Source organism: Alosa pseudoharengus, unplaced genomic scaffold (assembly GCF_046254945.1).
Source record: "Alosa pseudoharengus isolate Yale_2024_CS ecotype anadromous, Long Island Sound unplaced genomic scaffold, YU_APseudo_1.1 YU_APseudo_1.1_scf_9, whole genome shotgun sequence".
In the NCBI taxonomy this organism is placed as follows: domain Eukaryota; kingdom Metazoa; phylum Chordata; class Actinopteri; order Clupeiformes; family Clupeidae; genus Alosa; species Alosa pseudoharengus.
Window position 1 is genome coordinate 20,994,119 of NW_027468881.1, and position 13,904 is coordinate 21,008,022.

At 40.0% G+C, this 13,904-nt stretch overlaps 1 protein-coding gene across 1 annotated transcript; it reads left to right on the forward strand.

The window, feature by feature from the left end:
- The first annotated feature begins 12,612 nt into the window (after positions 1-12,612).
- npbwr2b (neuropeptides B/W receptor 2b) lies at positions 12,613-13,623 on the forward strand. Its single transcript, XM_076276793.1, has one exon. The coding sequence runs from the start codon at positions 12,613-12,615 to the stop codon at positions 13,621-13,623; it is 1,011 nt and encodes a 336-aa protein (XP_076132908.1).
- The last annotated feature ends 281 nt before the right edge of the window (positions 13,624-13,904 follow it).

A 13,904-nucleotide genomic window follows, 5' to 3' on the forward strand; every position in this document is an offset into this window, starting at 1 on the left:
TCAAAGTGCTAAATACCGGAATTTTCCTTTAAGTCCAAACTGTTCTCAGAATCCTTCTGCTAACTGATCAAATACACTCCCTGTAATGAACAAGAGGGGGTGCGGGTGGGTGTTGGTGAAATGCCCTTTCCTGGCTGATCAAAGACCAGACATACTGCTGAGTTTTGCAGAAGTCTCATCTTGCACCAAACAGGCACCCGTTTCGGAATACTGTAGGTGACTGAGAGAGAGGCTCAGAGACTCACTAAGGAGATACAGTACTCAAAGAATCCTCTAAATAAATGTATATGGTTAGTTTGTAACGCCAGTTGTATCGTGCCCCTTCCTGAAATGTAGTTAACCAACTGCATTTTTGGAAGCAGCATAATAGATGTTTTGCCCGCTGTTTACTTCCTGTCACCATGGTAATAGTCATGCCACGAGCGTTGGTGCATGTACAGCCAGCAAGTTAATGTAAAGCATAACATATTTGAGCGATTTGGGGGAGATACTTATACCACAGATCCAGCAAGCAACACCAAAGAGTTTTTTCTACCTTAAAATAATGTTTCCGAAATCGTTTCAGTGGTTCATCAACTCGTAACAGGGTGAACGGCACTTCTGCATTCGCTTCGCAGCCCTCTATCGGCTATAACTGCACTATGTAAGTTTGCCAGATCTGGTAGCGGATCTGTAGTTCGATGGAATGACTCATAAGAAACTACAAATGTGACTGCATCTAATGTCGCAATATATCGTATACTTTCATAAAATCATGCAACATATTCTTGTCTGTGCACATTGTTATTTCCAAAGCCAGTGCTGGATAAACAAATAGTGCGTGCGACAGAGGAAAAGTTATTTGGTGTTGCTTTAATATACAGCTTATACCGTTCAATTCCAGTGTAAACACAGATTCGCCTGATGTATTTAAAGTTACATATGCCCCCCCATTAATTTGAATAGGGAAATAGCTACCCAAAATATCTGCCCAAAGCCTTTACCAAGATGGCCCTTCTACTTAATGTGACCCTTTCTCATCTCTAATCTCTGGTCTAATTAGAATAGGTATAATATTTACAAGTGGACGAACTAAAATGATTCTTTAAGTTATTTGTAATTGAATTTAAAGGTGTTTGTTTGTGGTGTTACTTTGTGACTGACAGGGACAGTGGCTACAGCTTTGGGGAACTCTGCAGCACATGAAACATCACAGTGACATGTGGCAGGCTCCCCACTTACAGTACGCATGTCTTCTTCCGAATCAGCTTAAAGTTGACTGCATGTGTCATGTAAGGTGAAGGTCATCTATGTCAATGTGCCAATGCACTTTTGAATCTGGTCTCCATTAGAACTTTGCTCGCTGTCAGATATACCTCATTCTGGAAGACCTGTTTGTCAGAATCCCACAGCGCTCTACAGGAAAGAAGGACAAGATGGAACAATTTTATAAAATAGCAGCACTGCAGTGAACCCAGTGCAGGGTGTGCATCATAGGCAGTGGCCGGCATGGGTCCTGTCTGTGCACAAGCTCTTAATGCTAAAAGCATTTTGCTGTCACTATTATGATTCTGGTTCTGGTTGAAAAGATATTCAGGTTAATTAATTTCCTTTCAAATGTCACAAATCAAGCATCCCTCCTACATAGCACTCTTTACAAATGTGTATAAGTAATGCAAGATTTGCCTGGGGTAGATTTGCAACTTTTGTTCAATTGCTAATTTTACTAATTAAACTACGCTTTAAGCTGGCTTTTCAAATATGCTTGATTAAACCTAACATAATAATTTTGTCATGTAGGTGGCTTTCCCATTTTAAGAACAACATGCTACCCGTTGATAGTGAATCATTTGCATCTTTATTGAAAATGTAACAGCAATATTGGGGCCAGAACCTGATTTCAAACTGTTCCAAAACCCAAAAGACTTGATTTATTCATTTCATTCTCATAACTCATAATTCTCATAATTTTAAATTTTAATTAAAACGACAATTGTGCACCTACAATACATTACGCAACTTCTAATCAGCAAGTGCATGGATAAACCTGGATAGAGATGATTGCTAATCAGTGTATTCTATTTCTGAGAGTTTCCAATGCATTGGGAGGGTGTTTTAGCATCACATTATTTTCTTTGACATCTGAATGTGCCATCTGTTCAAGCTCAGGCACAAGATTTAGATTTCCTGCTTTTCAGTAATGAAAAAAGCACCTGTCAGATCAAATCAGCCTAATTTCATGGAAGAGCTCCGCTATCATCACGCATCAATTGGATCTTGGCACTTATATATACTATATTTCCTTTCAACTTCAGACTCATGGACCAGACGGAGTTCGTTCTAAGACAGCAGCTATTGATCAAAGCTGTTATCTTCTATGTTTTTTCAATTAAAAAGTAACTCACTGACTTTGCTTACATTAAGCGTAAGAAACAGCAAGAATGATGAGGTGTGAGTGACATTGACAACAGTAAAGAGGTAAACATGTATACAGTCCCAAAAGTGAAGTGGAGGTAGGTATTGTTATTTAGTTGAGTTGATAGCTGACTACTCTTGCAACTACTTCACTAAAATAATCAGTAATTCAGGGAGCAGTATGTTTGAGTCCTCTAGAGGAGCAGATAAAATAGAAGAACACTTAAAATAGAAACACATTTCAGTATAGCTCATAGTATAGATGGCTTGATCATGAAAAGTTTGCTGATCAGTAATGGTACTTTTTTATGGTTTATGGGTTGATGTTTTTTTTTTTAGTTGTAAAAAATTGAGTTGTACTGACAAATAAAAACGTTCTAATCAGCTATGTTAGAATGTTGCTGTTCAGAACTGTATCATAACAAAGTTTAGAACAAAAAACATAGATAGATAGATAGATAGATAGATACTTTATTGATCCCCAAGGGGAAATTCAAGACAGAGCATGGTTCAAAAGTCAAACCCCCCCAAAGAAAAGTGTGCGACTGTTTAAGTTTATCCATTTAGAAGTTTAGAAGAAAAGCCACAATTATTGTCAAAACAGTTTGTGAAATTTAAGTGCATTCCCTCATATTCAGATTGTATAGCTTTGTTTGAAATCCAAATAACTCGTCTAACAGACTCATTCAAGGTAGTCTGGTGGAATCACACTTGACATTGGTGCTTTATGCACATTTGGGGGATGTCATGTTCAGGGGCGCCCCCCGGGGGGAAAAAAATTCACGCGTGGACAATAGGCTATTTGCCCGTTTCCCGGTTTTAGGTCCGTGCTAGAGCTTAGATCGGGCCCAAAAAATCAAGCCCGACCCTGCCCGAGCACGTTAACTGTAATTATGAGCCCGAGCCCGATTTAAACCCGACATTTTTTAAATACGTGGGCCATTATAACTGACGTTCTCAACTACAATTCCGAGCTGTTTGAGCTACAGAAATCCGTTTAGAGGACATTGAAAGGACAAAAGAGGACATTGAAGGCTGGCTATCATTATTTCTGCCATGGCAAGCCTGCTTCATGTTCATCTTAAAGTATTTTTGCTGTCATAGTGAACATCGTGCGCACTTAATGCACGCAACAAAGCATACCTGACAAATGCATACCTCCGACTTTTCTCCAAACTTCCTCGAAGTTATTTCTCCTGTTTTCATTTTTTTTCTTTACATCTTCAAGCTTCACGTTGCACTTAAAATACAGCACAGCAGGCCCGGTGTGATGTGTGTGAGTGGAGAAGCTGCGCATGACACGTGTTGCGCAGATGACATTACAATTGACATTTTGTAACTCTGAGCCTAACTTGTATAACTTTGTATACACTTGTTACTTAGGCCTACTTTGATAAATATAAAATATTCCCCACCCAAGTAGGCTAATGATTAGAAGAAGAAAAAAAAAAGCAAGCTTGATCAAGGACCCGGCCCGGCCCGAGTGGCTGGAAATATCGGTCGGGTCGGGTCAAGTTCGGGCTCGGGCAGAGAATCTAAACTCTAGTCCGTGCATTGGTCAGCCAAAAAGTAGCCTACATAGCATAGCAACATTCACATGCAATAATACAACAACAACGTCTTCAATTAGGCTACCTATTCATTTGGACAACTTGATACAGCCCTATACAGGCTAAAGTTACCTTTAGTTTCGTAGCTTACTGTGACGTCTGGCTTTAAACAGCTGTCTAATGCAGTCTAACGTTCTGACAAGCAATTGCCTACCTTGTTCTTGCCCATCTGGAATAACTCCTCTAGCTTTGCTGCATCCATCCTTTCTGTTTTAGTTGTTTAAACTTGTGATATCCATCATGAGTATTGAGTTAGTGAATTAGCTCACATTGTGTGCTGATAACCATATAGATAGCCGAGTAAAAGAAAACAAGTATAGCCTAGTTGCGTGCCTTCGTGCGTATTCTCTCTCTCCTGCTCAAACAAAATGTGTGCGCGTTAATTTTGATAACGTGTTCACTAACTTCAAAAGAAAATTGTAAATTGTAGCCTGATGGCATGCAGCTAATGGGATACTGTCCATAGTTGGGAAGTTATGGTGGGCCAGCCTGGTCATGTTCTGGTGTTTAATCAAACTATAATGAGACACACACAAACACACACACACACACACACAGAGAGAGAGAGAGAGAGAAGAAGCTTCTCCTGCAAAACCCAGCTTCAAGTTGTGTTGGATTGGTTTGGAACGTTCACGTTCAACACAAGGTGTGTTCAGGTCACGTGGCCTTACTTCAACTTAAAGGAAAACTCTTTTTCACAGGGTGCGTTTATAAATTCAATGTGACACTCTGAACATAGAATAAGGTAATAAGTTAAGACAGTTAAAAAGTTTCAGAGTATGCTCGGAGTGGCAATTTACAAATGCACCCATAGACCTGTTTCTCAAGTTTGGTATGGAAAAAAAAAACAATGCTACCCAGCTCGAGTTGCTGCAGCCAACAACTCATATTTTTTTTCTCAAACCGGGAGTACTCTGTGACCTTTGTGAAACAGATATCTTTGTGAAAAATTAGACATCCTTTAACATCGTTTAAGAGTGCACTGGGCCATTGGCAGCTGACAGCACATTTATTGTAAGATAAACATAGTCAGAATTACTTTTTATGTAAGAAAGTGAACTGGAAGTTTATTACATGCTATCTCAAAACCTCAGTCTGTCCTTTTCCATGCTGAGGATAAAGGAGGGTAAAAATGGCAAAAAAAAAAAGTTTGCAGCATAAATCCTGAATGCAAAACACTGCTATGAGCATTACATCATAACTACATTAATCTCAGCTAAACCCATTCTAGTCTCAGACATGCCCTCATTCAAACATCAGTAAATTACTCCATCTTCTGGTTCTGCCAATCCTGAGTGTGGAGTTAATGGATAATAGAAGAGAATAGATTGACGGTTTTTGGTCCTCTGATAAAACATGACATAGGCATTCATTTCAGAAGGCAGGTACAAGCAAAGATCAAGGCACAGAGATGAAATAAGCAACATGTGAGCTTCAGAGAAGCAAATGCCACTGTTCTGTCCCTCTGCACAGTAAATTTGTCTTTTGCCTGGAATTTACATGAGAATCCCTTGAACCAAAAATGCAGCATCTGTAAGTAACAGATGTAAGTAATCCACAACTATTCCTATCTAATAGGGCATTCTTTCTGGTAAAATAAATACTCCAGATGATTCAAATGTATATCTTGTTGAATAAATGTATATTGCCATAACAGATAGCTCTGGTGGAGCCCATTAACACGATATACAATGCAATCTACAGTACTGTCACTTGCTTTGTGCATTCACACTTGTCTTACACTGTTGGCCTTGTATTCTGTTAAACAAAATGTTTCTGTGAAACAAAAATGTATGGGGGCCATGGAAATCTTACATCTGTAAATAATGCAGCAGCAAATGTAGCTAATTTAATTGAGCTCCATTTTTTATATGGTGTAACATTTCCAATTTGAACATAGTCCTTCTGAAATGTGTTGCCTCCAATGTATGTTTCTACACTGTGGTGAACAACACATTACATAATAAGAGTAACTAATAAATAAATATTAACAATACCTCCAAAAAGTGACCAAGTTATATGGAAGAGGAAAAGGCATGGCTTCAGTGTTCATATATAATGGAGCTTTTCAAAATGATACTTAAACGAGAACTCCAGCTGATTACAACAGGGCCCTATTGTTTGAGGTCACCAAGTACTATCAATATGGAAAAATTAAAACAATTGGTGAGTGCAGCCAGGCAGCAACAAAGTTATACGATGGGGCAGAATTCAGACTGTGTTTGTGCCTCTTTACAGCCTCAAAATGTCATGCAAGTGCTGCGGAATATGATCCTTACAAGACACCATTAATCGTGGCAAACTCAGTAATCATGTGAAGAAACCATTTTGGATAGCAAGCGACCGACGGAAAATAAGGTATGTGACTGCCTGTATGTACATTATTAAAACAAAATGTTTTAATGAAAATGACAGCTACTGTCAGACAAAATAGGGGAAGCATTCTCCTGTGGCTATGGTAACAGATAATGCATGAGAATAGCCTTTTTCTGGTTGATGTAGTATACATGCATACCTTGCTCCTGAAGAAGAAAGCCCTCTATATTACAAGCATATTGATGTACCAGCTAAGCTACAGCAACACAAGCTGATCATCAGCCCTAGTGGTCACTAGCTTATGCTATATTTGTGTGTGGGTTTTCATTCCTCACAACATACAGCTGTCTTATTGCACTGTGCAGGTTTGGCCTCGAAAGTACTATATGTCATGTCAGTCTGTTATGTAAACATATGAAAGTCAGAGAACATATTTCACCACTGCTGTGCATGTCTTCCTAAATAATAATTTAGTTATTAAAGAAACTAGATGTACAGCGCAGCGGTACAAAATATGACCGCCGCTCAGTCCTACACATCCATTCCGCGAAAATAAATCATATTAATGAATTTGTCTCCATCTTCTACTCCATCCCCCACTCTTGAAACTTTTGTGTATGCTTGTTTGGAATGTGTGTTTGCACACATTCCGCACACAAAGTAGCCTACTGGCGCTGCAAAGGTGAATAGATTTGTTTCTGGGCCAAAAAATCTGTAACATTGTTATAAAACCTTTAAAATCTCTAAACAATCACAAGTAGGGCAGTTCATCACAGTCCATCCATTGCAACTGGACTGATGAAAGGTACACCTGTAGGCTACATTGAATTTGGGAAAAGCAGAAGGTAGCAGCATAATGTATTTATTTATTTATTATTAAACAAAACAATCCCTGTCAGTTCCATGCAGTTTTCAACAGCTATCAAGAAGAGAGGTCATGTCATGGATTTTTGTGAATGTTTCTTCTTCTACATATGCATAAGTTTAGTCATCTAGTTCAAATGATATTCAGCTTTATTGTCAATGCACAAATGAAATACCAGTAGTCTAAAACAAAATGCCGTTTTACCCAGTGGTGCAAATAACTGACATGTCCAAAAGGGCCTTCATGAAATGCGTTGCGAGACTGTTCATACACATTTTAACGGGCAAAGTTGAAGACCTACTGTCCGTTATTGTTTGTGCAAATAATATGCTGATTCATGTTCCCTTGCATTTTGCAACCATGAGGTCCATGGTTAAGCTCAATCTTTTGATTTTCACCCAGCCTAGTCCATGGTAGGCGCCCGATAGAAATATTGTTTAATTTTGCGATTGAGATATCCAGGCACTGGCACCCCCCCTGCGACGTGTTCGCCCCCCGGTTTTAGAGCTATTCTAAATGCAAAAATGCATAGAGGGAGTTATGACAAAACCGTGACTGTTAACAAACTATAAGCTATATAAGGTAGGCCCTATGCTAGGCCTATTACACAACACAAATTGTCACTAGGCTATGCTGGCGACCCAAATAAAATCTCCGTTGGAACCAATGGCTTACACCTTACAGTATCAAGCTGCCACCTCTTGGCGAAAAGTTAATAGTTTTGCATATCAGTAGTAATACATTTCACGTAGCTGTGAATCACGGAAAGTGCGAATGAAGTGGACACTTCTAAATGGAACCCAACCCACTGTACAGTAGCTCAAGGTCTGTGGCTAAAGCAGCCATAATGAAAGCGTTATCATTGTTTGGATACTTCACACACACGTGTTTTTTAATCGCATAGACTACAACTACCAAGCTGGAATCAAAGCACATCGACTCCCCTCTCACACCCTAAACACGCACTTCGAACAAACAAAAAGCGCCTCAGTCTCACGGAATAGCCATAGGCAAAACTGTATCTGACCGGTGTAACGTTGGTACTAAATCATCCATCGCAAAGAATGATTTTTGTAGCACGTGCAACAAATATGTGTAGGTACAGCCCTGCCCTGAATACATCTCAACGTGCGCTCTAAAACATCTGGTTTAAATGGAGATGTAGATCATCACGGGTGCGTTAATAAATCTACATTGCGGCGAGTTGACACAAATTATTCACTTTGACGAATTTATGTAGTTTCAGTTACTTTACTTTGAGCCATGCTCTTCCTTACTTGAATCACCTTTGAAAATAGAGGATTGATATGGGTGTTTGGGAATGAACGTTGACTCAGATGCTTTTTGAGACCTTGAGCAGAAATGTCCCAGCCCGGTGTTTAGGGTGCATCATAGACAGGTTATCTTTCAGGTAGCCTATATATTTTCCATTAAAAAACCATCACGTAGCGAACGTGTTGTGGCTAACTCACTTAGCTCCTGTTAGTAGCCTAGGTTATGGTCATAAGCAAATGAGATGACAGTCGAAAGATACAATTAGTGCTGTTATCGATTTGCTTGGTAGCCTATAAACGCATTTATGGTTTTCTACAAATACATCCAAATCAAATTGGCCTCCATCACTCAACCATGCTAACGGTAACATTATTTTACCTACGTTCTGCTATTGATAGGATTAACGTAGCCTACCTGCAGTAAAAAACAAGCATGTCCGATAAACATTCTCAGATTTATTTCGGCTTCAAGAGGAAATGGGAATTACATGTCATGCAGAAATCATCCTACCCTTAGACGTTCTCTGCGGTAAACTACTGTAGCCTACAGTCTTGTCCTTGTACATGTAGGAAGCGTAGTGTCTTTCCAACCCACTTTAGATTAACTTCCAACAAAATTACGTCTCACTGCAACGATGCGCCATCTAGTGGACAAACGACTACTTATCGTCAATACTGGAAATGCAGCCATGATGATGATGATGAATATTTATTTTGGCTTTCTTTTAATCCTACTGAATTTGTAATTATGTATCGGCTGTTCTAATACCGATAGTATGTGGGTGCCTGTGTGTGTGTGTGCATGTGTATATGTGTGCACCACCATCTACAGGCCAATGAGTGTACAGTCACTAAATGTACACATAACTTAATTTTTTTGACCCCCCCATGGATGAAATTCTACGAAACTTGGCATACCCCCAGAGAATGTCAGGTTAATCATACACATAAAATTTGGTGCAGTTCTGAACGTCTTTACTGAAGAGAGGGGCGATTAAAGCAGAATGATATTGCATTTTCATAATTTACTGGGGGGGTGCAAATCACAAATGAGTGATTATGGGCTAGGTTGATGTGGGCCCTTGAGACCAACATACCATAAAAATGTCTTCATCCTCGGTGCCACGGTTCAGGTAGTTATTTAGGAAAAACTGAATTTTTTGGGTTTCGGGGGGTCCAGCGCGGAGGGGGAGTGGCCCCCGGGGACCAAACAAATTTTTTTCGTAAAAGTCTAGTGGGGCTACCCACCAAATTTCATGTGCCCCGGTGTTTCGGTGCCCAGAGTATCGTTGACCAAAATTTCAGGAAGTAGATGCACAACTACACTTTTAAAATGAATGTGTTGAAAACAACACAACTTGCTTGTTTTTTAACACATCTCTGTGTCTACAGCTCCCTGTAGACTTGGAGTAAAGATGAAGGTGTACTCTTAATACATACACAAGTTCACACTCCAAATTTGCCTGGACAAAAGTGAGCAGTATGCGTGTTTTGAGAGTCCCTTGCCAGGGTCATGAAATGCTATGCAGGGATTGTTTAGGAGTCAACAGCGTAGGCAGGAGTCCAGGATCCATGCATACACCCCTACTCTATTCCTAATTAAGGAAGACAGGAGGTGTAAGGTAGACAGGGAACAAGTCAACTTACAGAGTGTGATAATAGGGGCATTTCATGTGTAAACATCTGTTTATAACAGCATTTTGAATTCCTTCTAAAATGTCTTTCATCATTAATTAACCATAGGAAGATGTATACACTTTTTTCAAACAGTCAGCTAGTTATACCGGACTAATTTATTGTTGTATACTTAGCCATATTGCTTGACATTGCTACTTACTTTTCATTACTGTAGATGTCTTTTCTGGAAAAACAATTGAGACAAGGGTTATAACAATATGTGTATTCGCCCCGAACTGCCACGTTAGGAACCCAAGGTTCCATACATAGAAACATAATGGAAGATACATGGTATATATGCAAATCTCGATCAACTTAATGTTCATTCTCATTCTTAGACTAATAGATGGGAGATTGTTGTGAGAGCAATGAGGTCCAGTGTAGCTAAGTGCCCTATCATGACAGTCTAAAATGCATGGTCACTGGGGAATAGTTTAAACAAAGAAAGATAAGGAAAACAAACACAAAAAACCTTTAATTATGTTTGTGATCAAGGTTGCACCAAGAGTAGCTTAGTCTTAAACTCAGCAGGGGTTCAGGGGTGTCACCCCCAGGAAATGTGTGTATATTTAAATGCGTAATTTCTGCACACTTCACCTCACCATTATCAAGACATCTGCATGAAAACATTTAACTCACAAGGGGGATGGCCATAGGCCACAGGTTACCTAAAACACTTTGCTATGCTTTTATAAACAGAAATTACATTTCGTAGTGCATTAGCTGACAGTGTGTAGAGACAGTGGTTCTGCAACTGCCATGATCACACACACTGGTTGAGTGAGAGCCAGGTGTGTTTCGTATTCGTATTATTTATGATTATTTACACAGCGGTCATATTTTGTAATGCCTGCCAGGGGAAATTGTTGCTTTCATAAATGGCGTAGAATTAGAATCACTGTGCTCAACTAGCTGGCTACGATTAAGCATTTTCCTTTACCAAACTATGAGCCTAGCCAGTCACGTCTGTGGCACGCTGAGGCCCTTTTCATCTGCTGATACAGCAACAGGAGAGTCATCCACTGCTATCCTGCTCCTCATTGCTTTGATCAATAGCGGAGTGAGAGTCGGGAGAATTTCCAGTGGGCCGGTGGCGTTTTGGGGCCAGGCTGATTACTTTGAGCTAAACGCGCATGATATTACTGTTTGAATATTTTTCTTTGCTGTAGACATTCTTGTCATTTTCATCATATCCATAAGTCTTTCTTCAGTGATTAGCAAGCAACAGACCTTCATGTGCTCTCTCTCCCGTGCGCATGAAAACTGTGCGCATGTTGTAGATTTGTTTGAGTAGGCTACTGCTTTCTTTTTTCAGTCTCGTTTTTCTTTTGGCTATCTTGCACGTGCCTAGAAACATTGGTCAATAGTTAGAACTGATTTGTCTCTGTCGCTGGCAAACACCACCGTTTTGAATGGGGTGAGGGTGACACCTCCCCCCTGTCCACCCCCTAATAACGCCCTTGCCCCTCTAGCTGTTCTAAAATCACTGTTACCTAGGCTACAAGCTATTTCAAAGTAGCCTACACAGCTCTGACATTTGATTTTATTGACTGACACCAGTGTTTACAATTATTCACTTGTCTTATATGCCCTCTTCCAAGACACATCTTCCGTCACATTGAGCATGTCACAAAATGGACTGTAGTTTGTAGCCTAACCTTGTTTTTATCTCTTGTTTTAAGCAACCTCTCAAATTATGTTATTATATCAACAACATATCAACTTCCCGATGTTTTATAGACAACAGTGCTGGTTCAGGGTCTATGATCCATTTTAGTTCCTCCTGAGAAAAAGTCAGTCAGTTTAACAGCGTCGAAGCGTATTAAGGACAGTGACGTCATCCATTACCGCTGTACTCTCCAACTGGTAGGAAACGACAGAGCCGCGCTGCTCAGCGACAGTTGAAGCAGCTGAAGCGCTAAGGAGAGGGATCTGGCTTGCATGGTAAGGAAATAACTGTATGCGCTAAGTTGAAATTTCTTTACCTGTTATAGGCTAAAAATGCATTTATTCCGAGCATTAAGAGTAGATGCATTATTGTTTTCGCAACATTGTGATGGGATTTTCCCCATCTTCTTTAACTTTAACTTGTGTGGAAATAGGCTACTTATTCGGAAATTTTAAAAATTGTGAATGTTGTGCTGTTTCAAATGCATTTTATTAGTGTAGCCTACATCAGGGAATGTCCACATTTGGTTGGGTTCCTCTGAGCGTTGCCGTTGTGGATAGCCTATGTAAAATATCTTGGATATGTTGGATCATTAAATACTTTTTAACAAGACCAATTAACTTTGATTTAATTTTATATTTAGATCACTTTCAACTGGTATCTTACTGTTTTTTTTTATTGTTTTGTTTTAGATGTTATGGCTGAGACATCAATTATGACTGCTCTGGACAAGCTTAAAGCCCAGGACGGTATCAACATTCGAACATTTCTTTTCAAGTAGAAAAACACGCTAGCGGTTGTTCAAAAATGGAAAACGTTACACTCAAACCCAATACATATCTACCATGCAACGAAAGTGTGGACTTCTATTCCCTCAGTTCAACGAACCGAAGCGAATTGAACTGCGTGCCGCCAGAAGACTTTTTCTTTTACGCAGATTTCTATGTGGTGGTACCCATAGTTTACTCGGTCATCTGCGCGGTGGGACTGACTGGGAACACGGCGGTCATCTATGTCATCCTAAAGGCACCCAAAATGAAAACTGTCACCAATATGTTCATACTGAACCTGGCCATTGCAGATGAGCTTTTCACGCTTGTGCTGCCACTCAACATAGCTGAGCATCTGTTGCGCTGCTGGCCCTTTGGCGAAGTGCTTTGCAAGATGATATTGAGTATTGACCATTACAACATCTTCTCCAGTATTTACTTTCTTACCGTAATGAGTATCGACCGATACCTGGTGGTCCTCGCCACTGTTAAATCTAAACGAATGCCATATCGCACATACAGAGCAGCCAAGATAATCAGTCTCTGTGTGTGGCTTTTGGTTATTCTTATAGTTATGCCCTTTACCGTGTTTGCAGGAGTATACGATGACTCCAATAGGAAAAACTGCCTGTTGAGTTTTCCAAGTCCCGAGCACTTGTGGTTCAAGGCAAGTCGGATTTACACGCTCATTCTAGGCTTCGCTATTCCTGTATCCACTATATGCATTCTGTACACACTGATGCTCTACAGGCTCCGGAACATGCGTCTGAACACGAACGCCAAAGCCCTAGACAAGGCAAAGAAAAAAGTGACAATTATGGTGTTTATCGTGGTGGCAGTGTGCTTTTTCTGTTGGACACCTTTTCATCTGAGCACCATAGTTGCCCTGACCACTGACCTGCGGACAACTCCATTACTGATTGGAATCTCCTACTTCATCACCTGTCTCAGTTACGCCAACTCCTGTCTAAATCCATTTTTGTACGCGTTCCTGGACGACAGCTTTAGAAAAGCGTTTAAGAAAATGCTAGAATGTAGATCGACTTGAATGTAACTTATTCAACAGAAGCAGCTAGAGATCTGCATCTGCAGAGTAAATGCACAAATCCAAACAAGTTGTTTAGTTTTGTTTTGGTGAAATAAATTCTAAAGAAACACATTACAAGGCACATGCGTGTCTGGTCCAAAGTGTTTTAAGTGCTATCATTTCATGATGTGGGAATTTGTCTCCCTCTTGTGACGCATAAGGACACACGAACTGCAGGAGCTTACAACAGGATGGACAGACCCTCAGTCCACGGAGAAACTGTATATAACATTAATAGCGCT

Bases quoted from the DNA above. Each gene is read 5' to 3' on its own strand.
- npbwr2b (XM_076276793.1), top strand. From the start codon at position 12,613: ATGGAAAACGTTACACTCAAACCCAATACATATCTACCATGCAACGAA.